Here is a 26826-nt window from a genome sequence, read left to right as displayed (position 1 = left end):
AGAACACTTTAAGGAATTGTTGAACATAGGGGATGGAAGTAATGCAAGTATAAGTGGCTGGGGAATGGCTGGGAGAAGGAGGGAGGTGAGAAGACAGGAAGAAATCAGTAGGATAGAAGTTGTGGAAGCAATGAAGAAAGTTAAATTGAGGAAAGCCCCAGGAATTAATGGAGTATGTGGTGAAATGCTGAAGCATGGGAGAGAGATTGTAGTAGAATGGATGTGGAAGATATGTAGATTGGCCTGGGAGGAAGGTACAGTCCTGGAGGATTGGAAGTCAGGTATAATTATTCCCTTGTACAAAGGGAAAGGGGAAAAAGAAGTGTGTGGTAATCATAGGGGCATTTGTCTTCTTAGTATAATAGGAAAAGTGTATGGTAGGATACTTATTGACAGAGTTAGAGAAAAAACAGGGGAATTAGTTGGAGAAGAACAGGGAGGCTTTAGGAAGGGAAGAGGTTGTGTAGATCAGATACTCATTCTTAGATCTTTAGCGGAAAAATTTCTAGAGAAGGGAAAGAAGTTGTATGCGGCTTTCATGGATTTGGAGAAAGCATATGACAAGGTGGATAGACAAGGATTGTGGAAAGTATTAAGAATATATGGAGTAGATGGGAAGTCGTTGAATGCTGTGAAGAGTATGTATGATGGTGCTAAGGTTGCAGTGCATGTGGATGGTGAACTAAGTGAATTTTTCTCTTTGAAGGTTGGGTTGAAACAGGGATGTGTCATGTCTCCATGGTTGTTCAATCTGTACATGGATGGGGTAATAAAAGAGGTACAAGGTTGGGAAGTGGATGTTGGAGTGGCCCTGGTGAGAGGGGATAGTGTTTGGAAAGTCCCTGTACTGTTGTTTGCAGATGATACTGTGTTGTTGAGTGAAGACGAAGGGGAGCTGCAAGGCTTGGTGGATGAGTTTGGGAAAGTGTGTAAGAAACGGAATCTAAAGGTGAATGTAGGGAAGAGTAAAGTGATGGTCTTTGAGAGAGGTGAAGTCAGTGAATGTACGGCGAGGTTGGATGGTGAGGAATTGGAAAATGTACGTTTAAGTACTTGGGTAGTGTGATGAGTAAGGATGGAGGTTTGGAAGGTGAAGTGCTTGAAAGGGTACAGCAGGGAAGAAAGGTTGCTGGTTCTTTGAAAGCAGTGATAAGAAACAGGGAAGTGAGCATGGAAGTGAAAAAGTTACTACATGACAGTATTGTGATACCAACTCTAACGTACGGAAGTGAAGTTTGGACGTTGTTTGAAAGACACAAGTCAAGAGTGAGAGCAGTGGAAATGAGTTATTTAAGAGGAGCCTGTGGAGTCACATGGAGAAACAGGCTGACGAATGAGGATATAAAGGAGCGTTGTGGTGTGGATGTGGATGTGATAGGAAGCGTTATGAGGAACACACTGAGATGGTTTGGCCATGTGGAGAGGATGGAGGGTGAAAGACTGACGAAGAGAGTGTATGTGAGTGAGGTGGAGGGGGGAAGAGGGAGGGGGAGGCCAAGGATGAGATGGAGGGATGGGGTGGAGAGGTATATAAGAGGAGGGTGTGAGCTGGGAGCAGGGAAGTGAAATGGTGGGGGACAGGGCGACGTGGAGGCGTTTTGTTTGTGGCCACCCCAAATGGGATTGAGGCGTCTGGCAATAGATAGATAGATAGGTTAAGGAGATACAAACTATAATAATATAAAGTGACTATACAGACACCCATAACAACAGAATAATTAATTCCGTGGTGGAGTGGCAAAAATAACAATGTGGTGGCACAGGTGGTGGTGTGGTGGCACAGGTGATGTTGTGGTGGCACAGGTGATGGTGTGGTGGAGCAGTTGATGGTGTGGTGGTACAGGTGATGGTGTGGTGGCACAGGTAATGGTGTGGTGGAGCAGGTGATGGTGTGGTGGCACAGGTGATGGTGTGGCACAGATGATGGTGTGGTGAAGCTGGTGATGGTGTGCTGGCACAGGTGATGGCGTGGTGACACAGGTGATGGTGTGGTGACACAGGTGATGGTGTGCTGGAGAAAGTGATATTGTGGTGACACAGGTGATGGTGTGGTGACACAGGTGATGGTGTGGTGACACAGGTGATGGTGTGCTGGAGAAAGTGATATTGTGGTGACACAGGTGATGGTGTGGTGGCACAGGTGATGGTGTTGTGGAGCAGGTGATGGTTTTCTGGCACGGCACAGGTGATGGTGTGGTGGCACAGGTGATGGTGTGGTGGCACAGGTGATGGTGTGGTGGCACAGGTGATGGTGTGGTGGAGCAGGTGATGGTGTGGTGGAGCAGGTGATGGTGTTCTGGCACAGGTGATAGTGTGGTGGCACAGGTGATGGTGTGGTGGAGCAGGTGATAGTGTGGTGGCACAGGTGATGGTGTGGTGGAGCAGGTGATAGTGTGGTGGCACAGGTGATAGTGTAGTGGAGCAGGTGATGGTGTGGTGCAGCAGGTGATGGTGTTGTGACACAGGTGATGGTGTGGTGCAGCAGGTCATGGTGTTGTGGCACAGGTGATGGTGTTGTGGCACAGGTGATGGTGTTGTGGCACAGGTGATGGTGTGGTGCAGCAGGTGATGGTGTTGTGGCACAGGTGATGGTGTGGTGCAGCAGGTCATGGTGTTGTGGCACAGGTGAGAGTGTGGCACAGGTGATAGTGTGGTGGCACAGGTGATGGTGTGGTGGAGCAGGTGATATTGTTGTGACACAGGTGAAGGTGTGGTGGAGAAGGTGATTTTGTGGTGAGACAGGTGATGGTGTGGTGGCACAGGTGATGGGGTGGTGGCACAGGTGATGTTGTGGTGGCACAGGTGATGTTGTGGTGGGACAGGTGATTTGTGGTGACACAGGTGATGGTGCTGTGACACAGGTGATGGTGTGGTGGCACAGGTCATGTTGTGGTGGCACAGGTGATTTGTGGTGACACAGGTGATGGTGTTGTGACACAGGTGATGGTGTGGTGGCACAGGTCATGTTGTGGTGGCACAGGTGATGGTGTGGTGATACAGGTGATGGTGTGGTGATGCAGGTGATGTTGTGGTGGCACAGGTGATGGTGTGGTGACACAAGTGATGTTGTGGTGGCACAGGTGATGGTGTGGTGATACAGGTGATGTTGTGGTGGCACAAGTGATGTTTTGGTGGCACAGGTGATGTTGTGGTGGCATAGGTGATGGTGTGGTGGAGCAGGTGATGGTGTTGTGGCACAGGTGATGGTGTGGTGGCACAGGTGATAGTGTGGTGGCACAGGTGATAGTGTGGTGACACAGATGATGATGTGGTGGCACAGATGATGGTGTGGTGGAGCAGGTGATGGTGTGGTGGAGCAGGTGATGGCGTGGTGGAGCAGGTGATGTGGTGACACAGGTGATGGTGTGGTGGAGCAGGTGATGGTGTGGTGGAGCAGGTGATGTGGTGACACAGGTGATGGTGTGGTGGAGCAGGTGATGGTGTTGTGGCACAGGTGATGGTGTGGTGGAGCAGGTGATGGTGTGGTGGCACAGGTGATGGTGTGGTGGAGCAGGTGATGGTGTGGTGGCACAGGTGATGTTGTGGTGGCACAGGTGATAGTGTGGCACAGGTGACAGTGTGGTGACACAGGTGGTGTTGTGGTGGCACAGATGATAGTATGGTGACACGGGTGATGTTGTGGTGGCACAGATGATAGTGTGGTGACACGGGTGATGTTGTGGTGGCACAGATGATAGTATGGTGACACGGGTGATGTTGTGGTGGCACAGATGATAGTGTGGTGACACAGGTGATGTTGTGGTGGCACAGATGATAGTGTGGTGACACGGGTGATGTTGTGGTGGCTCAGGTGATAGTGTGGTGGCACAGGTGATGGTGTGGTGGAGCAGGTGATGGTGTGGTGGCACAGGTGATGTTGTGGTAACACAGATGATGATGTTGTGGCACAGGTGATGGTGTGGTGGCACAGGTGATGTGGTGGCACAGGTGATGATATGGTGGCACAGGTGATGGTGTGGTGGCACAGGTGATAGTGTGGTGGCAAAGGTGATGTTGTGGTGGCACAGGTGATAATGTGGTGACACAGGTGATGGTGTGGTGGCACGGGTGATGATGTGGTGGCACGGGTGATGATGTGGTGGCACAGGTGATAGTGTGGTGGCACAGGTGATGTTGTGGTAACACAGATGATGTTGTGATGGCACAGGTGATGGTGTGGTGGCACAGGTGATGTGGTGGCACAGGTGATGATGTGGTGGCACAGGTGATGATGTGGTGGCACAGGTGATGATGTGGTGGCACAGGTGATAGTGTGGTGGCACAGGTGATAGTGTGGTGGCAAAGGTGATGATGTGGTGACACAGGTGATAGTGTGGTGACACAGGTGATGGTGTGGTGGCACAGGTGATAATGTGGTGGCACAGGTGATGGTGTTGTGGCACGGGTGATGATGTGGTGGCACAGGTGATAGTGTGGTGGCACAGGTGATAGTGTGGTGGCACAGATGATGGTGTTGTGGCACAGGTGATAGTGTGGTGGCACAGGTGATGGTGTGGTGGCACAGGTGATGGTGTGGTGAGGTAACTCAGGTGGTGAGGTGTGGTATGGTGGCACAGATGAAGTGTGATGTGGTGGCTCAGGCGATGCAGTGTGGTGGCTCAGGTGATTGTTTGGTAGAGTGGCACAGGTGATGGTGTGGCGGCCCAGGTGATGTGGTAATGTGGTGGCCAAGGTGATGTGTGGTACGGTGGCCCAGGTGAAGGTGTGGTGTGATGGCCCAGGTCATGGTGTGTGTTGTGACACAGATGAAGGTGTGCTATGGTGGCCCAGGTGATAGCAGGGTGTGGTGGTTCAGGTGATGGTGTAGTGTGGCGGCTTAGGTTACGGCGTGGTGTGGTGGCACAAGTTATGATGTGGTGTGATGTGATCGCCAAAGTGATGGTGTGGCGTGGTGTGGTGGAACGGGTTACGGGATGGTGAGGTAGCACAGGTTATGGTGTGGTGTGGTGGCATAGTTTATGGTGTGGTGTGGTTGCACAGGTTATGGTGTGATGTGGTGGGACATGTGGTGATGTGGTATTGTGTGGTGTGATGACACAGGTGATGAGGTGGTGTGGTGGCACAGGCTATGGTGTTACGTGGTGACCCTGGTGATGGTGTGTTTGTACAGATTATGGTGTGGTGTCACAGGTGATGGTGTGGTGTGGTGGCCCTGGTGATAGTGTGTTTGCACAGATTAAGGTGTGGTGGCACAGGTGATAGTGTGGTGTGGTGGCCCTGGTGTTGTAGTGTGATAACACAGTTGTGGAGTGATATGGTGAGGTGGCACAGGTGATGGTGTGGTGTGGTGTCCCAGATGATGGTGTGTTATTGTGACACAGGCTATGATATAGTGTGGTGGCACAGGCTATGATATAGTGTGGTGACACAGGCTATGGTGCGGCGTGGTGACACAAGTTATGGTGTGGTGTGGTATCACAAGTTATGATGTGGTATACTCGTAGTGGCACAGGTTATGGTGTTGTGTGGTGGCATAATTTATGATGTGATGTAGAACAGATGATAGTGGGTGTGATGGCAAAGGTGATGATGTGATGTGATGGCACAAGTGATGGTATGATATGGTGTAGTGTGATGTGGTGTGGTGGCCCAGGGGATGGTGTGTGTGGTGGCACGGGTGATGGCGTGGTGTGGTAGTACTGGTGACGGTGTGGTGTGGTTGCCCAGGTGATGGTGCGGTGTGGTGTTGTAGCACAGGTTATAGTGTTGTGTGGTGGCACAGGTTATGGTGTGGCGTGGTGGCTTTAGATTACGGTGTGGTGTGGTGGCACTACTTATGGTGTGTTTTGGTAGTACAGGTGATGATGTAGTGTGTTGAACCAGGTGATGGCGCTTGTGGAAGTGCTGGTGGTGATGTGGTGTGTGGCCCAGGTGATGGTGTGGTGTGATGTGGTGGCCCAGGTGATGTTTTGTGTGTGGTGGCACAGGTTATAGTGTGGTGTGGTGGCACAGGTGATGTTGTGTTGTGGTGGCACAGATGACGGTGTGATGTGGTGGCACAGGTTATAGTGTGGTGCGGTGGCACAGGTGTTGGTGTGGTGTTGTGTGGTGGCACAGGTGGTGCTGTGATGTGTTGTGGTACAGGTGGTGCTGTGATGTGTGGTGGTACAGGTGGTGGTGTGTGGTGTGGTGTGGTGGTCCAGGTGATGATGTGATGTTGTGACCCTGGGGATGGTATGGTGTGGTGGCACAGGGTATGATGTGTATGGTGTGGTGTGATGGCACAGAGTATTGTGTAGTGTTGTGGCACAGGGTGTAGTGTGGTGTGGTGGCACAGGGTATGCTGTGGTGTGGTAGCACAGGTGATGATGTGGTTTGGTGGCCCAGGCGATGATGTGGTATGGTGGCCCAGGCGATGATGTGGTATGGTGGCGTAGGTGATTGTGTGTTGTGGTGACACAGGTGATGTTGTGGTTTCGCGGGTAATTATTGTTCAATATTAAGTGCTGCAGATTTAGTTCGTCTCGAGGTCTGTATATCTATCTATTGTCAGACGCCTTAATCCCTTTAGGGGTGGCCACAAGCAAATCGCCTCCATGCCGTCCTGTCCCCCGCCGTTTCATTGCCCTGCTCCCAGCTCACTCCTCCCTCTCTCATATACCTCTCCACTCCATCCCTCCATCTCATCCTTGGCCTCCCCCTCCCTCTCCCCCCTCCACATCACTCACATACACTCTCCTCGTCAGTCTCTCACTCTCCATCCTCTCCACATGGCCAAACCACCTCAGTGTGTTTCTCCCTACGCTTCCTATCGCATCCACATCCACACCACAACGCTCCTTCACATTCTCATTTGTCAGTCCGTCTCTCCATGTGACTCCACATGCTCCTCTCAAATAACTCATTTCCAATGCTCTCACTCTTGACTTCAGGCCCTCCAACAAAGTCCAAGCTTCACTTCCATACGTTAGAGTTGGTATCACAATACTGTCATGTAGTAGCTTTTTCACTTCCATGCTCACTTCCTTGTTTCTTATCACTGCTTTCAAGGAACCAGCAACCTTTCTTCCCTGTTGTACCCTTTCAAGCACTTCACCCTCTAAATTCTATCCTTACTCATCACACTACCCAAATACATAAACGCACTCACATTTTCCATTTCCTCCTCATCCAGCCTCAGTGTACAGTCGTGGTCAAAAATAATCACCTGTCATCCGGTACCCCGTGCCTCAGGCTGGCTCCTTTATGCGCGGCAAGTCACAGTGGAGTAAGTGGGGCTGAGAGGGAGGGGCCAGAGAGAGAAGGGAAGGTGGGCGGGGGGACGAGTGGTGGTGAGAGGGTGGAGTGAGGGAGGGTAGGTGATTCCCGGAAAGAAAGTATTAGGAAAAAAAGTAACAGTAAAACAAGTAAGGGAAAGAGCTAATCTAACCTAACCTAACCTAATCTAACCTAACCTAACCTGACCAAATCTAACCAAACCTAACCTAACCTGACCTAATCTAACCTGACCTAACCTAGGAAAAGTTGTTACTTTTTGACTGTTACTTTTTTTCCTGATACTTTCTTTCCGATTCCCAGGGTAGGTATGGGAGGGAGAATGAAATCCGAAGTGGTGGTCACATTACAGTGTTTGTCTATTTTCTTTCATTCAGGGAATGATATAAAGGAGTTAATATTCGGTAGGTAATGCTGCATTACATCTTGTATAGCGACGTCGGATAACAAGCTTTAGATAGGTGGTAATATGAATTTCTGGCTCGTGTGAAATATGCTGACGTGACAGATCAAACAGTGCAGAGCCATCAAGACTGTGTGGGCCCAGATTGTCAACGCGTGGGAGCCAGAGAACGAGAGGACACGGGCTTGCCTTCTCCACCACACAACGGACGAGCAGGAGCTGTTCAGACGAAACCAGCAAACCATCAACAAAATTGTTTCCTCGCTACCGCGAAGACTGCAAGAGGTTATTAAGAAGCAGGAGTCCACTGGACTACTTCCTAAGGCATTCCTTGTTGCTTTGGCCTTACCAATGTCGGTAAAAATTGAAATATATATATATATATATATATATATATATATATATATATATATATATATATATATATATATATATATATATATATATATATATATATATATATATTTCGGGAGTTTGGGCAAGATTTTGTTTTATTTTTCTTCTAACATTTTATGAGACATCGTTATTATATCCACCCATGTGCACACACATAAAATTTTTTTATCTTTTATGCACAAGTATCTTAACTAGCCTTTTCATAAAGACATGCCATAATAGAGTTGACATGATGGTGACTGTATAGAGGGAGTGTATACCGAGAGGATGATCCTGTTTACTGTGGACACAACCATGTCAATGGTTGCATATGATATTTAGTTCCCAAATTAATTACAAGCCATCCAGATTCCGAAATATACTGATAAACACAAATATCTGGCTCTGCATCAATATTTGATCTGACACATCAGTATATTTCTCTCACGAACCAGCCCTTGATATCAGCACCAATCTAAAGCTCGTTATCTGACGCCGGTATACATAATGTAATGCAGCATTATCTATCAAATTATTAACTCCATTATATCAAGCCCTGAATGAAAGAAAATAGACAAATACAGTAATGTGATCAACATTTCGCATTCATTCTCCCTTCCCTCCCTCACACCACCTCCACACCATCATTCTTCCCTCCACCCACCTTCCCTTCTCTCTTTACCCCTCCCTCTCAGTCCCTCTTGCTTCCCTGTGACTTGCCGCGCATAAAGGAAGCAGCCTGAGGCACGGGCTACTAGAGGATAGGTGATTATGAACACGACTGTACATTCACTGACTTCACTTCTGTCTAGGTAAGAACCAAATTGTATATATTTAATACGAGGGTGACCATGAATGTCTTATTAACCCATAGTATCCAGACCAAGCAGGCCATCTGATGGTAAGGGAAACGTCTTTGTAATGTGAAAATCAGGAATAATGGGCTAATCAAAGCGTCACATTCGAAAAGTAAGTGTAACCGTACCAACGATATCTATGTGATCCTCAGTAACATCGGACAACTGGGTATCAGGTGGGTGGATGGACCAGTGTGTGTGAGGCATGCAATTCACTAATCTATTTAATAAAGAATGGGAAATGAGGTTAGCGCACGCACCAGTGTCCATGGCGAGTGATTACTTTCATCTGCTGACCTACCAAGGGACGAACAAAATATCCACCTTTTGTAGTGGAGCTATGACTGAAGCAACAGTGCACATTTCTGAAGAATAATAAACTTTGATTGTTTGACTGACGGCACTGACCTTCCCCCTGACGTGATGTATGGTTAGCATATTCGGTCTGTTGTTGGAGAACAAGGGAGCACTGACCTTTATTATGACCAGATGAATGATAAACAACACACCACTTAGTACCACCACGACCTAGTGGAGTACGACTCGAGTTCTCGAACTGAACGGTTTTGGTTGAGTTGAGGCCGACTGGGAGAATGACCGAGATGAATCCCGCTGAGGACGGGTACTGCGCGACGCAGAAAGAGAGAGAGAGAGAGAGAGAGAGTTATCTAGGTACTTCCTATAGAAACATTTATCTGTTGCATGACCACACTTCTTGCATTCTACACAAATTGGATTTTTTTCTCTAGCTTCGTGCCTGTAGCAGGAAGAACAAGAGTGTTTGGACTGGGAACAGTTGCTGGTGCAGTGGCACGTGGGTACCTGTAGCAGCAAGAACGGAAGTATTTCCCCTGGAAGTACTTACTGGTGCAGTGGCACGTAGGTATGAATATCTGCCTTCCAACTTATTTTTCTTTGTTAGATCAACCAAAACGTCTATGGGTTTATATTCAAACTTAGCGGCTTCCTGTCTGCCCTGATCACGAAGACACAAAATAAATTGAATGCACCCGACTAGGTTAATCATGTTGACTTTAGGCATGGCTGTGTTGTCATCATTGTACAGCTCAAAATCTTTTAGGCAGTCTAAAGCATCGACACCTTTATCCCAGGTTCGTGCCTGAGCTATGAGCAGATCACGAGATGTAATATTTTCCTTAGTCCTGTCATCCTTACGAAAAATGAAAACCAAGGAACCATCAGTACCAGTCCCAAAGGTCCTGATCAAAGCACGTTTGAACTTATCGCAGTCTTTGACTTGAGATGCATCTTTGCAGGCAGATGCCTTTAGAACATCGACTGCGAGACTACGAGGCTTGACATGTGAAAGAATGAAAGAAATCTTGTCATCTGTATTCGTAATGCTACTATTGTGCATAACATCTTCACAGTCGGAGAGGTAAGACTGAATACTGGTATTATCTTCCTTTCCTGAAAGCTCGTGTACGGCATGGCTTTGTGGCAAGATCTTAATTGTTGTACTTTGAGGTGAAAACATGCTGGATGAGTGGTCAGTGAGTAAACCAGAAGGCGAGGAAATTTTTCCCTGAACAATGTTTACGGGAATGTAGACTTAGAACGCGTAGCATTACAACGCCTGAATAAATAATATAAGTGTCCAAAAATATTTCTAAAGCCAAGATAGACTGATGGTTAGTTTTCGAATTGCTTCAGTTTTAATTACAGGTGAAGCTGAAGTGAAGATAGGCCTCACAACGGAATCGTCACACTCAGGACTTAGTTCATCTTAAAGCCACCCTGGTAATGACTCGACTTAATGTTGCTCGTTCTCAGGGATTCTGAGGTCAGAATACAATAAGACGAATTTTCAAAAAAACTGTGAAGCTGAGGGACGACGATGTATCTTGGCATAGCCTTTAAATGCACGGAATAAACGCGCCATACACGGAAATCCGTACCACTGATACAATGTAATGACGATGAATACAGAAACAATGGTGATGTAGTATAAGACCTGGAAAGTACTGCAATCTAACAGCAAAACAACACAGCAATAGTTATCACATTAAACACCCTCTAGTTGTAGGAGCACAGAAACAGGCGATGATTCAGGTGCAAAATGTATGATTTCTAGGAGAATGCTGCGAGTTTTTGTTACGAATCCCACCAGCTTTCCACCAATATGCAGCGGATGACTATTGTTTGTTAAATACTAAGTGCTGCAGATTCAGTTCGTCTTGAGGTTGGAACCAAATTGTAGAGAAGATTTGTCGACTGTATTCTTGAATTAATTACAAAGTTTGAGGAATACAGGACTCGGTCAGGAGGAGTAGTGACACAGCCTACCTTGACGAGAGTCTATTATAGTCTGTTCTGCCATCAAAGCGTGGGAGAAGGCCGAGCTGAAACGCCAAGCTTAGTCAAGACTTAAACTAACTGGAGTCAGCAGAAATGGCTGTCACAGCGTATGATGAAATAATGTATGAGCAGATAATTAAGACATTTATTTACATTAGAATGATCTTAAACTAACTGGAGTCAGCAGAATTGGCTGTCACAGCATATTATGAAATAATGTATGAGCAGATAATAAAGACATTTATTTACATCAGAATGATCAAGAATTAGTATTTACATAGTTGGTAGTCTGTATATAAATAAGTGGGACCGGTAGTGTGGTATGGTGGCACAGATGATGACTGGGTGCGGCTGCACAGGTGTTGGTATGGTGCTGTGGGCGCAGGTGATGATATGGTGTGATGGCACAGGTGATGTTGTGGTGTGGTGGCACAGGTGATGTTGTAATGCGGTGGCACAGGTGCTGATGTAGCGTGGTGGCACAGGTGATGCGTGGCGGCACAGGTGATGATGTAGCGTGGTGGCACAGGTGATGTGTGGTGGCACAGGTGATGATGTGGTGTGGTGGCACAGGTGATGTGTGGTGGCACAGGTGATGATGTGGTGTGGTGGCACAGGTGATGATGTGGTGTGGTGGCACAGGTGATGATGTGGTGTCGTGGCACAGGTAATGATGTAGTGTGGTGGCACAGGTGATCATGTAATGTGGTGGCACAGGTGATGATGTAGTGTGGTGGCACAGGTGATGATGTTGTATAGTGACACAGGTGATGATGTAGTGTGTTGGCACAGGTGATGATGTAGTGTGTTGGCACAGGTGATGATGTAGTGTGTTGGCACAGGTGATGATGTAGTGTGTTGGCACAGGTGATGATGTAGTGTGTTGGCACAGGTGATGATGTAGTGAGGTGGCACAGGTGATGATGTAGTGAGGTGGCACAGGTGATGATGTGGTATAGTGACACAGGTGATGATGTAGTGTGGTGAAACAGGTGATGATGTAGTGAGGTGGCACAGGTGATGATGTGGTATGGTGGCACTGGTGGTAATGTCTTGGCACAGGTGATGATTTGGTGCAGTGACACTGGAAGTGATGTCAGGGTACCGGTTATGGTGTGGTGGCAAATATTTTAGTGTGGTGACACGTGGTCGTGTGGTGGCACAGGTGTTAGTGTTGGAAGAGTAAAGGTAGAGAAACTAGCATATGAATGGTTAGGGGTAGCTGTGCAGCTCAGATAGTCCTTAATGACTGGGGAGAATAGAGGTGAAAGGACAATACACTGAGGAAAACTGGTAATTATAGTTTTAGAATACAGTAGCTGTGTACAACCGCAAGTACAAAACGACCAGAGAGAGCGCTTGCGATAAAGACGGAAAGAATGATAGAAACCGTAGGGGGGGAATTCGAAAACTCAAAACTTATGTCAGACATTATCAAAGGCCTTTGAAGTATATCGTGCAGCTACAAGATTTCACTAAAATCCCAAACATCGGATAAGCAATGAACAGAGACGAATGCAAAATCATCAGTTGTGCATTCCTTACGGAACTCATAATGAGGGTAAGAAAGAAAATTATGAAAGGAAAGATCCTTTTACATTTTCCTATTGAATACTGATGCACAGACTTTCAAAATGCAAGACATTAATGGAACTTGTCTATAGGTTGAGGGTTAGGATCGATCATCTTTCTTCCGGACAAGATCCTTTAGAGCATATATATATATATATATATATATATATATATATATATATATATATATATATATATATATATATATATATATATATATATATATAATTGCTTACAAGATAAGACGGAACACAAAATGAATGTATGAGTGTAATAGGCTGATTGGTCCAACCAAAGTGTGTGACTACAATACCTTCCCATAAGCCACGATTCCCTGTACGACGCACAAGAGGTAGTAAAATTCCCTTCATACGAGGGATGAAAATGAAAGGATGGCAGTGCACCAAGAACCATTGGAACAAGGTCGAGTAACAAGCATTCGGGTAGCGAAATAGTTGAATTAATAAATAAAATATGGACAGCTATAAGAACAAGCAATACGTATGTGAAAGCAATATTTTATGTAAAAGACCACATTCTGTATCATAACCAAATACTACCATATGAGTATTTTATTACAGTAGACTATCTGAAATAGTACCCACCATTCTCAGACTCAGAATTAAGTAATGTGTGCCGTTGAACTCATTTTGTTGCTAAATATATTAAATAAAGAAAAATCTTGCTATAATACGTATCTTTGTCTCTTTTTCTTGGTACTTGTGAATATGCCACGTATGGAAGGTGAGAAGGCAAGAAAATGACGGAAGGCAGAGGTAGATTGAATAAGTGCGAGTGAAGATACATGTGACAAGGACTGCACTGCTGTTTTAATTTGGATGTCAAAGGAATGGTCTCTGTCTTACTAGTATTATGAAATATATTGTGTGGACCGCGTGTTCTGTAAGGTGGAGCCAGAATTTCGAAGGCCTAAATGATGAGTTAAGTACTGTAGCGAGTGACCACTTTCAATGCGTTATTTGTTGACGGTTCCACTTATGTATTACGTATCAGTTTCTGGTTGACTAGCATTGCTTGTGGGAAATAAAATTATGAGGTAATGATAATAGTCTCCTTTATCAGCGACTCACTTCTTGGGAAATCTTGAAATCACATGCACAAGTGTGTTTCCTTCCTAATTGCTTAACCGAATTAATATGGGGTTATTATTATTTTTTTTTCAATCATTACTTGTGTAGGAATAACATGGGAATAACAGTTAACATGTCTGTATCTAATGTCTGATCTAACGCCGCGTCATGTGAGAGTTAGCTGCCTCAAAATGACATAGAGGTATCTCTGTCTCAAGCTAATACTGCGAGGTGTTTACAGAAAATCTTGAAAATTGCCGAAAACTTTTTCTTACTCGTCTCCCTTCTCAGGTTTATTTGGGCCATGGTTCCTTTCCTTATCAAACAGTAGTTACGAAAACTCTCCATAACCAAATAAGAAATGTACTGAGTATCTTGCCATACATCAGTATGGTTTCATGGACTTTCAGTAACTGGGGCAGGTAAACATCTTTCATCTAGTCTTCATGACACTTCACCACACAAGATGAAACAAGAACCCAACCTTTGTGTTAAATACCTCACGTTTTTTTTTAAAGTCTTACAGTCACTGGCTCTTACCGAACACAAATTCTGAGAGTCTAAGCTGTTCAGCTAGGGTGACAGAATGAATCAATATACGTCATCTACCGCTTCCACTCCCTTAGGACCGTGATGTCTCTTGCTTGGGAGGGACATTTCAAAGGAGGGGTTGGATTCATTCTTCGTTAATTTTTTCTCTTACAAAATATTATCCTAAGGTAACTAAAATTGTCTGTTATAAGCAAGAATGAAATGTTAATAACGTCCTGGGGCTGAGGTGAATAATGAGGTGACCTGTGCTGTGTGATTCGTTTCAGCTTTGTCACTGAATCTTGAATTTTAAAAACTTGAATGATGAAGAGGAACGTGGTCCCTTTTTGCTGATCATTCTAAAAGTAGGAATATTAGTGTGTGTGTGTGTGTGTGTGTGTGTGTGTGTGTGTGTGTGTGTGTGTGTGTGTGTGTGTGTGTGTGTGTGTGTGTGTGTGTGTGTGTGTGTGTGTGTGTGTGTGTGTGTGTGTGTGTGTGTGTGTGTGTGTGTGTGTGTGTGTGTGTGTGTGTGTGTGTTGGATCCTGCCCACCCGTTTTCCTAATTGTGGATATAAAGTTAAGCCGATGATTGTAGATGAATGGAAACACAAGACTAATTACATCATGTAGTTGGTACCCGGTTTAGGTTATCAAATAATGTTTAAAGATTCTAGTTGTGTGTGTCTGCGTGTGGCGTGCTTTGTTACTCAGACATATGGTGATGCGTCGTCGGTGACTGGACAAAGCTTACATATCCCTGCTCTGTTTGTTTTCGGCATCACATCGCGAGACAGCCAAGTGTACCTAAACAGCCTACCAATGATCGTCACTTGTAGTCAGTATATCTCACTGCTAAGCTGATACTAGTGTATTTCTGTAATCATTTATGAAGCCACGTTTAACCCATTGTTTAGCCTATTGTTTAAAGAGTCAGCTAAATTACTTTATACGTCACTGAAACAAGTAAGGTTTTGGTCGAGTCTGGGTCAGCAATGAAAGTTAGGCAGGGGTTAGAAGTGGCCTTAATCAAGTACTTCCTACCCAACCAGTGAGTAACATTATAGGCCTGTGGTTTGTAAAAGAGGAAAGGCACGCCACTGTTCCCAGAGAGGAACAACCGGAAGTGCCCTACTTATAACACACACACACACACACACACACACACACACACACACGCTTTCTCTCTCTCTCTCTCTCTCTCTCTCTCTCTCTCTCTCTCTCTCTCCCTGCATGTGTGTGTGTGTGTGTGTGTGTGTGTGTGTGTGTGTGTGTGTGTGTGTGTGTGTGTGTGTGTGTGTGTGCGGGAAACATAATGATGATCACATAAATCAGTAAAGTCAGGATAAGTGTTTATCCAGTAATCGACGACTGTACTCCGGTTACTAACATTCTAAAGCTGAGAGACGTTTAATATGATATTCTGATCATGATTCTTTGTATTATGATGTGTGAGGGAGAAAGGCTATCAACATGCCATAGATGCGATGGACAGGGACCGTCCTGACTTCTACATTAGGGGCCAAAAGAACGTATGGCACAGCAATTCTAATTCCCACTTTCCTTTGCTGGCTAATGATAAACTGAGAGAGGCCTGGTATGCTTCCCTTGCCAAAGATGATGCTCTATGGTTTGTCAGGGAGAGAAGTGACGGACATTCTCTAGAAGCGTGAACTGAATGAGATGGGTTATTATGGGGACGTTTGATCGTTGCTGTACAGAGAAGTACCATTCGTACGTTTGGCGAGGGATAATCGATTTATTTTCACTTGGAGGGACTGTACCATATCTCTAATATCAGTAGGTCGTGGTTTCATGAAATTCGATGAACCTTGGTTATGAGGCAGGAAAGTCTGCTTGGTTACTATCGTCTGCTTGTTTCTACTTGACGATGTTGGGCTTATCATTAAAATTGAACATTGTGTCACTGTTGCATGAAATTTGATGAGCCTTAGGTATAAAGTAGGAATAAGTTTCCTTGGTTATTAGTCACTCACAGATGGAGTCAGGACACTTCTTTATCCTGAATATTACAGTAAATTGTATTTTCATGCACTTCCATGATCATTATCTGTGAGATATGAATCTAATCGACACTAATCCGACTACACTTGGTCAAAAGCTTTGCTGAAAGGTATTAGGGATCTTCGTTGTTAGAACAAAGGTGCCATAATCTACTCACAGCTGCCTCACTGCATCAGTTGCATCTTCTCCTCTGGTCTCACAATAATGAACCTTTCGGTAAACTGTAATAAGGGTGTAGTGGCAGGCCTGTCTGTTACCACCAGAGGTCTCTCCCGACGTGCCACCTCACTCTGTTATTGTATTTATTTATTTGGCCACAGCACCACAGCAACCCCACTCTGGCCCCACCACTGGACCAGACAACACAGCAGTACTCTTGGCATCATACTTAACTCCTTGATTACAATAACATACCATTCTGTTTTGCTCGTGAGGCTTCCATTCGGTTCCTCAAACTAAGGAGAGGCCTTTTTGTAATGGAGTCAATGAAGGCTGCAGCTACCTTCCCTGTTTTGAAAAATCTCTCCTAAACTAAATGAAGTCGTTTCAGTGAAGTAAAAAAAAAAAAAGTTTCATTGGAGCGATGTGGTTACCCATTTTACTCCGATGATGTTCTTTATTTTTTGTTTATTCGAGTGGTTTTATTTTACTTTAGGAGACTTTTTATTGTAGTTTCACATAACGTTTACTAACTTCTTGACTACTTGATAGCTCTGCTAAGCTGGATAAGTCGTCTTCAGGGCAAGAGGAATTAAGGAGAAAACATGTCATCGTACTGAAGGGACAGGGCCAAGAAACACTTCCCCCAACTTAAGAAACGACAGGTAACCCACAAGGGGAGGTAAGTATGTTGCCCGGATATCCAGTCACCCGGATGGTAAGTTTCTGCTACGGAGATATTTACTAGAAGACGAAGAGGACGGTTTAGATTAATACCTATCGAGCACACAAGGGTCAGTAGGGCAGACAATCTTTATTTTTGCAATCTTCCCTTTAAATAGTCCACGTTTCATCCAGGCTCCCATTTGTACTGCTGGGTAAACTGTGACAAGGGGAAACAATACACAAATCTGTCTGGCTGGAGAATGTCGAACTCCGGATTTTCCACTTGCCAGTTTGACATGTTAACAAATGCACTATCGTCTTAATCCGATGTTTACACCCTTTCTTTTGACAGCAGATTTCTACGTGATCTTTTAAAGCATGTGTTGGTGTGTGGTTCGGGAAATTTTATGTTTCTTTTCCGTGTCAGTGTAATTATATGGTGCGACAGGAAGGGAGGATGAGATTTGCCTTTATCAGTTTCTTCAGCAACATGGAAATAGTGCAACATATTGTTCCAGCGTATGGTATGTATTTATTGTGTGAGATCATGGCCTCGAAGTGGTAACCTAGACAAAAAGATATTCGGAATTTTGTATAATATTTTTTCCAAGCACAGCAACTTCCCTCATATTTTTCTTTTCCTTGTCATTCCATATTATTCTTGGCTTGCCATTTCTTATTCTAGCTATCCCATTTCTGTATGTACTCTGTTTTCTTCTCACCCCTAGTTTGCCCAGTATGGATACACCAGCATCAAAGTACTTTTATAACACATTCAGACAGAAAACGAATTCTTCATTTTATTTCATGCAACGTCAGGTTTCCATTCAGCCCACTCGAGTCCGTGCCTGATGAATTTTTATTAATCTACTATATGTATATAGAGTTGGAACAAAAATCTATACATAGCTAAATAAAATCGTATGGGGTAAGGAAAAATAAACATGAGCTAATCGTAACGAAGGGACATATTTCTCTCACCCTCTATCTGTATTCGCCTCGTAGTTTTCAAGCATCACTCAACATGCACTTATAATACTTGTTTGTGCTGCGCTTCCTCCTAACGCTTGTTTTTGAAGCTTCGTCCTATCCTGTTCACGTCTAGATGAAATCGTTTCTCCCATTCCTCATAAATATTAACCATAGAGTACACATAACCTCAGATGATTATTCTGTGCTCAGTTAAGTTGATTTGTCAATATTATATCCATCCAGTGAATATTTTTTTTTTTATTATTAACATAGTAATATGTTTTTAGAAATGTTTAAGAAACAATATTAATACTTGAAAAAATCTCTATACAGCTAATGAGTGATTACCTTTGAAATTTCTCTCTCCTATTTCACACCCTTCGGCAGGGTTAATGAAAAATGAGCACTGTTTTTCATATATGAAATGGCATTAACGAAATACTGTACGATTAAATATAAAGATAGGTCATCGAGTTATTCAATAATCGTTCAGTAGATAGTCTAGCGAAATTTTGCACTACAATATTTGGGCAATAAAGATAGACAACACCTAACACTTTTTATCGTTCGTACTGACTCACCATGCGGACAGTATAACCCGTGCCACAACAGGGTGAGCCCTGAACCGTGGTAACCCTTCATAAATTCTGTTCCACTCGCAGGTATCTGTTTATTGTGATTGCTCTCAGTGTTTCTTCAATACTGTGTGTGTGTGCGTGCTTCCCTGTTAAATATTTCATATTCTTGTTTCTGTTATACATTTCATATTCTTGTCTCTGTTATACATATCATATTGTAATCTACCACCTCTGTTAACGACACGTTCTTTCCAGCCATATCGCAGTCCATGGTCCTCTAAAAAACACAATGTCTTTAACTTCCTTGCGCTGTCTTGTAAGCACATTATAAACATCTATTCCAACGTCAGTTTTATCTCACCGTATTACTGGCTGCACTCCTTCTTACATAACTGGGTAACTCTCTCATCTTTCAGCTTTTTTTTTTTTTTTTTTTTTTTTTTGTATCTCGAGAAAGGATCCAGCGTGAAACTGCGTTCATCTGAACATTTTTGTCATTTGACTAATCTAGAATTTATTATACCTTCTGATATAGTTAATATTGTTCATTTATTCATTCATCATCGTCCCTACCTACAGGGCGTCGTACACCTGCTCCAGAAACAACAGCTGCCATCACACCTGACCCCATCATCACACCTGCTCCTAACACGATCATACCAGCTCCCAACACATCTATTCCCACCCCAGCAATTACCTCCATACCTACACCTGCTCCTGCGACAGCTCCTACCTCCATACCTATACCTGCTCCTGCGACAGCTCCTACCTCCATACCTACACCTGCTCCTGCGACAGCTCCTACCTCCATACCTACACCTGCTCCTGCGACAGCTCCTACCTTCATACCTACACCTGCTCCTGCGACAGCTCCTACCTCCATACCTACACCTGCTCCTGCGACAGCTCCTACCTCCATACCTACACCTGCTCCTGCGACAGCTCCTACCTTCATACCTACACCTGCTCCTGCGACAGCTCCTACCTCCATACCTACACCTGCTCCTGCGACAGCTCCTACCTCCATACCTACACCTGCTCCTGCGACAGCTCCTACCTCCATACCTACACCTGCTCCTGCGACAGATCCTACCTCCATACCTACACCTGGTCACACCACAGCCGCCACACCCATACTTACATCTGGTCCTACCGAAGCTGCCATCTCCATACTTACACCTGGTCCTACCACAGCTGCTTTCACTACAACTACACCTCGTCCTACCACAGCTGCCCCAGGTATAACTACGGCCGGTCCTTCCACGTCTACACCTGGTTCTATCACAGCTCCCTTTACTACCTTTAGTTCTGTTACACATATACTTCGCCCTACCACAGCTCCCTCTGTTACCCCTGGTCGTACCACTGCTACGCTTGGTCCTATCACAGTTGTCCCTGCCAGTCCTGGTCCTACCACACCTACAGCTGCCCCTGTCACAGCAGTTTCACTTACATCTCCAGCCGGTTCTACTACATCTACAGCTGGTTCTGCCACATCTGCACCTGGGCCTGCCACAGCTGCCCCAGTCACACTTGCACCTGGCTCTGCTACACCTACAGCTGCTCCAGTTACACTTACCCCTGGTTCTACTACATCCGGTCCTTCCACAGCTGCTCCCACCACACCCACACCTGGTTCAACTCAAAGCAAATGCACCATTACAAGACCCTACTGCGGTAAAGTATTGTCTAAATCCTTATTTTCATTAGAATACAACTACAATTCTGTAACCATCGACCATTTTGGAAATTCAAATAACACTGTAGAGGTAACACAGTTATTTGCACACAACATATAGATGGATAGATAGATAGATAGATACAGTTTGTTACAGAAACAGAAGGCAGACAGACAGCTAATTGACATTCAAAATCCGCCATGAAAAAACTAATATATACACGAATATGTTGAAAGGAAAGAATGTGTGCAGTAGTTAGGGCATATCTGAATATGTGTATGCAGGAGACAAGCGTTGCCATCAGAGACTGTATCTAGTAAATTTTATATTCTATGCTTCAAGATCGCTTTCAGCTGGGAGATAGGATATTAATAAAAGAACGTTAGTGTCTAATTTCTCGTACTGCAGATACTGCCAGAGAGCGGGTGATTGACCCCATGACTGATTTACAGCTGCGTGATGTGGAGGAGAGTTGTCTGTCTGATGGATAACCCGGTGGGCCATCCAATGGATGATTTGAAGTAGGACTCAGTGATGAATCAGTGAAGGTGGACAAGTAACAATGTGATGCATATAGGGCTGTCTTATAGGCTATCTAATCGACGACTCTGATGTGAGTCATGACTAGAGATCCGGGAGTTCTGACTGTCCCCTCTTCAATCTCAGTTGCAGTTCATCATAACTGCAGTCTTTGTTGAAGCCCTGGTTATAACGCCTTAAGTTTACCAAAGAAAACAGGACCTTGGGAGACTGTGCCTCAGTGATGTATTGTACAAATGTGGGCCAATGACACCGAGCACCCAATCTCCCATGGTCGTTGCGGGGTGCTTCTCTCACTTGGTAACAGAGGCTGCTGCCATGGATCTTCACCACTGAGTACACTTGCCCGCTGGTTGGAAGGATTTACTTCCATAAGTGATTTATCCAGCTTCATGCTCTGTGTCTGCAAAGATTCTACCAGAATTCTATCTAGAATGTTTTTCTCATAAACTATGTCAATGTGGTGTTACGTGACGATGGAAATCAAGTTTGGCAGTAGGAGTGACCTAGTTATCCTCATCATAGTAATTTGGATGAAATTACATATTCTTCTATTTCACTTTATGTTTACTTCCAGTACTGATATTTATAATTACTACAAACGCCAGCAATATATTGTTCTGATGCGGTAGAGACTGGAGATAGTAGTGAAGCGTCACAAGGCGAGGATCATTAGTCTTTGGGAAAGTGGGAGGTAGTGGGAAGGGTTCACACATTTATAAGTTTTGCTCTCTGATGTGCTACACACTGACACAAGAGTGCTCTCCCTCAACACACAATAATAAATAAAAAGATCGTAACCTGAGCTGTCCCGATACCAAAAGCGGAGTTGTTGCTTACATTAGTCCGATCCATTTAATGATGCCCTACCGATGCTGATCCGGATGCCTCCCCAATATAAAAAATACTGGAAGATATGCATTTAGTTCACCGACCATTCTGACCTTCACTTCCCCTTTGATAGAGACAATGGACATAGCTCTAAAATTAAACAAACATTTGCTTCTTTAGTGCTTAGATATCCGTATTACATGATTGCTGTACTAACAAGTAATATCTCAATGCAAACCATGACCGGTCTTCTAACAACTGCTGGACATCACCCTGACAGAAGTAATCTATGAAGATCCTTGACCATTGTTGCTTGATGCCCTCCTCAAAATCTCTGTTGTCCTAACTACTCCTTTGTTAAGATACTGGGCTACTCCAATTTAGTTTAATTATTTCATGCATAGTTTTATGATGTGTCGTCGACGTGTTTATGTAGATTTAATTGTGTGAGGATTGTTTTTGTTTTATTTGTTGCATTTTTATTTTTGTGTATTTAGGTATATATTTTGTCTTTGTTTTATTTGTTACATTATTATTTGTGTATATATAGGTATATATATATTTCGTCTTTGTTCTCTTTATACATTTGTTGTACGGTGGCAGTGACCTCTGTTGTTATGTCGCCATAATCTTTTTATGGTAATTTCAATCAATCTATCATTCGGTTACTAGGGTGAACAAGAGAGTATCTTCGTACACGCTCAAAAGACAAGGTCAGTTACTGATGAGTGGCTGGGGATTTTAACCAACTGAAACTGAGCAGGTCCTGTCCATATTAATAGAAGTAACACCATATATATATATATATATATATATATATATATATATATATATATATATATATATATATATATATATATATATATATATATATGTATAGTAGTGATGAGATTAGCGAGAAACTTGTTACCCTTCCAAACAGAAATATCTCTTAAAATATTAAAGTGACGAGGTTACCACGAATAAATGATAAAAAGTATCAGAACTGCCCTGACTAATAATATGACTCAGACACCCAATTTCTCCATGGCATATCTGACAACAGACAACTGTGGCAGTGCACCCATCAGTGTAGCTGGCACCAGAATTGTGAACGGCTCGGATGCTTCAGCCGAAGAGTACCCCTATCAGGTGTTGGTGCTCCCTGTTGTGCAAGGAAGGGTAGGCATTTGTGGAGGCTCCATCATCAAGAAGAGATGGATCCTGACAGCTGCTCATTGTTTCTTTGATCGTTCCGGGTGAGTCCAAACGAGCACTTACAAACCCAATGTAGCCACATACAGACATACACAGATAAAGTATTACACAGGCGAGACACATGCAGAACCCAGGTAGTAGCCTACCTACAAAGCTGAGGCATACACACTTGTCTTCAACTCTTCTTTGATCAGTGAAATAAGCTCAAACCGGTGCTACTACACAGTCACAGTCCATCCCAATCCTACCATACAAACCAATTTTACCATACTTAGTTTAACCTTACCATTCAAATGAACCCTATCATACACACCAACCCTACCAGACAAATTCCGAAAGAACCTGCGATACAAATCAACCCTACCATAAGGACAAATTCTGCCATATAAAGTCCAAATCATCTCCACCATACAAACACACCCTACACTTATCTGCAAAATTTTCACCAATAATATCGACACTTTCCAGGACTACAGATGAGCTGCTTAATTCTTTGCAGGGTTCAATCATTCTCGTCCTTTTTTAAAATCTATTTCTGTGTAGGTTCCAATCATTCCCGTTCTTTTTTATCTCCCATATCTCGAGGACGGTACATTTATTTGTTCTTGGTAACACCAGAAGCTTTTATCGGACGAAAGAAAGTCTTCTCGTAATGAGGATACTCATGAAGCATCTATGCAACTCTTGCTCTTCAAAGGGTCTCTCCCAAGATGAGTAAAAGTCTTTTTGTTGATAGGAATATTAATATATAAATAGAAAAAAAAAGTCATTGGAGTAAACCGGTCAAACCGATAATTCTTCCATGTGACAATTAATATCTGGGAGGCAGTGAAGTGGCAGATGAGTGGATAGTAAAATCCCTCGATCAAACCTGAGTGAGGCAGGGAGCAGTCTGAGAATTTGTATTTCGGTTAGAACTTTTAGAGGCCACTTATTCCCGATGCAGCTACTAGGCCTACCTGTAATTTTAGTTCCTTCTTCATACATTCAGCTGGCTATATTCAGTTTAGGAAAACTCTTCTAACAAGAGAGGTTAGACAGAGCCTTCATTAACTTTTACTGATTTTTTTTTCTCCATAAGCCGATTAAATCGTTTGGAGGTAGTAAGAAGGATGGGAGGTTTAAGAAGAGAACGCCGTTAGTCCTCGCACGTCAGCACCAGTACTCTGTCTGTGCTACAGCTTACTCATTCAGGACTTATGTGATGGTATTAGCGAAGGTGTTTTTATGACATGTCGATTGGTCCTTCTTCATAATTCAGTGTCATCAAGCTGAAGTTCTTTACAGGGCACGACTAGAGGAGGGCATGCTACAAAACAAAATATTATAGTTTTGAGAGATACGTACCTAATACCTTTGAGTTATACAGAATTTTAAAATCAGGTAACGAGGTGTTAAAATGAAATACGGATATTTTATTGAATATTATAAAGCATCGAGTGAAAGCAGATTAGACCAGACTCGCATGATAAAAGATTAGAATATCGGTGGTATAGCTTTGTAAAGAATAATTTTCAGTACATTTTTTTGATTCTAATGAAGATGACGCTTTCATTCTCATATATATATATATACCACGTTCTGTACACCGATATATATATATATATATATATATATATATATATATATATATATATATATATATATATATACCACGTTCAGTACACCGCTTCCCGTCCGATCAGCGAAGTTAAGCAACGTTGGGTCTGGTTAGTACTTGGATGGGTGACCACCTGGGAACACCAGATGCTATTGGCATCCCTACGTGTAAAGTGGGGTTGGTGGAGGATTAGTGCCCCTCCCTGTAAAACAATTAACTCTAAGCCCTTGGCCACCCCGTTTGGGATACATGGCATCTGGCAATGAATGAATGAATATATATATATATATATATACTGTACAGTATATACCATATATATATATATATTAATCACTGATAGTCAAGTACAATTATATATATATACAATTATAAATACTGCATGATCATATAACTCATAACTCATAACCATATAAACTATAAATAACAAAGATGATTACAGAAGTGCATTACGGAAGTGAGGAATGTTATGAACACCTATACCCACGTTACTATAATGAGAAAAGGATAATTTTATGATGTTCAGTTGATTATGATACGTGTAGATGAAGTCTTAATCATTCCAAGGCAATGGTATTGTTTTTCTCTCAGCTATACAAACTCATATGGCATTAGCTGAAATAGAAAGGTAGTGCTGTCTTGATCGCCACAGTGTTAACAGTATAAAGATTCAGGTTTGTGGCCCATTCTCAGGCTAATAAAGTAGTCTGACCTATGACGGAATAGATTATTTTTCATCAATGTCGCAAGTACCAACATACAAGCTCCTTTGAATCACACTTGGCTAAAAAAGATCGTCTGGCTTTAGCCAGAATAAGATAATAAAGAAGATGGGATCACGAGAAAGGTATTTCATGCACCAGGTACTGAAGTTACTGTTGTTTCTCATCGTGTCATCATATAAACAAGATTCCGAATGTTTGAGTCATGTATGAATAACGTATACTCGTAAATAATGGTGCGAGTGCGATCTAGCTTACGGCGCATGCTGTTGATAGTTCATCAGCTTTTTTATTTCTCCTGCTTCTGTTTTGTGTTTTCTCCTGTTTCCAGACCATACCATACTCTAATCTAGTAGAAGCAAAGATTTAGATGATGGTTATAATGACGATTCGGTAAACATTCGGTAGTCAAGCAGAAGTACAGCTATGAGCAAAAGGTTACTGACACTTCTCTACTGGCTGGTACTGTCTATCTATCTATTGCCAGACGCCTCAATCTCGTTTGGGGTGGCCACAAACAAATCGCCTCCACGTCGCCCTGTCCCCCGCCATTTCACTGCCCTGCTCCTAACTCACACCCCCCTCTCTCATATACCTCTCCACCCCATCCCTCCATCTCATCCTTGGCCTCCCCCTCCCTCTTCCCCCCTCCACCTCACTAACATACACTCTCTTCGTCAGTCTCTCACCCTCCATCCTCTCCACATGGCCAAACCACCTCAGTGTGTTCCTCATAACGCTTCCTATCACATCAACATCCACACCACACCACAACGCTGGTACTGAAAGGTTTTAAATTATAGGAAAATGAAATACACAAGAAAACTGTATGAGAAGGAAGAGTGTTCTCAATAATCTGGGGAGGAAATAGAAATATCGAAGGCAGGACAATATACTAGCAGGAGATTGTAAGTGAATCATCGCTCATGGCGGTACATAAACACAGGCTCCCATAACCTCCATACTTGAATGAAATCGTTTGTCGTCAAGTGGAACAGTGTCCCGTTGTTCAGGGTCTCTGTCTTGCCACTCTTAGAGTGCGGCCACATTTTCTCCAAACAAGTGATTGGTAATCGATATGTGGAAGCGAGGTTCTGCGGTTCGTCCAAAGCTCAGAGTCAGATATTGCAGCAGCTCTACCTCGGTGATTCGTTTCATATTGTCGATCACATGTTTTGAGCAAGAGTGGCTGAACCCTTAGGTTCCCACAAACACTCTTAGTTGAATAATATTGTCTAGGGATAGGTGTCATTTTATGTCAGCTACATTCAGTATGAGAGTTGGCCCCTTTAATCCAATGTATTTTATTTTTATTTTAGTCCTGTATCCTGACAACTTTATGCAACTATAGAAGGCCCCTTGTTTTTGATGGTGTTAATGGAAGTTATATCTACCTCATCCAGTTTGGAAAGTCTCTCCTTATCTGAATATAATCCTCTAATACTAATAAGAACCAGTATGAAGTGCGTTTTCACACAT

The 26826-nt window shown here is 43.6% G+C and overlaps 1 protein-coding gene and 1 pseudogene across 1 annotated transcript in view; both read left to right on the top strand.

Annotated features, from left to right (window-relative positions):
• Positions 1-22833: 22833 nt before the first annotated feature.
• LOC145411613 (clotting factor G beta subunit-like) overlaps positions 22834-26826 on the top strand; it is a 32631-nt gene continuing 28638 nt past the window's right edge. Inside the window, exon 1 of the mRNA XM_080281622.1 lies at positions 22834-23069. Coding sequence (XP_080137748.1) covers positions 22834-23069 — 236 coding nt within the window. The remainder of the gene's footprint in view (positions 23070-26826) is intronic.
• Positions 24668-24788, top strand: LOC145411728 (5S ribosomal RNA; annotated as a pseudogene).

Source organism: Coenobita brevimanus, chromosome 90, assembly GCF_032717465.1.
Source record: "Coenobita brevimanus isolate Jiangsu-jjx chromosome 90, ASM3271746v2, whole genome shotgun sequence".
Classification (NCBI taxonomy): Eukaryota; Metazoa; Arthropoda; class Malacostraca; order Decapoda; family Coenobitidae; genus Coenobita; species Coenobita brevimanus.
This window is presented reverse-complemented; position numbering and strand designations above follow the sequence as displayed.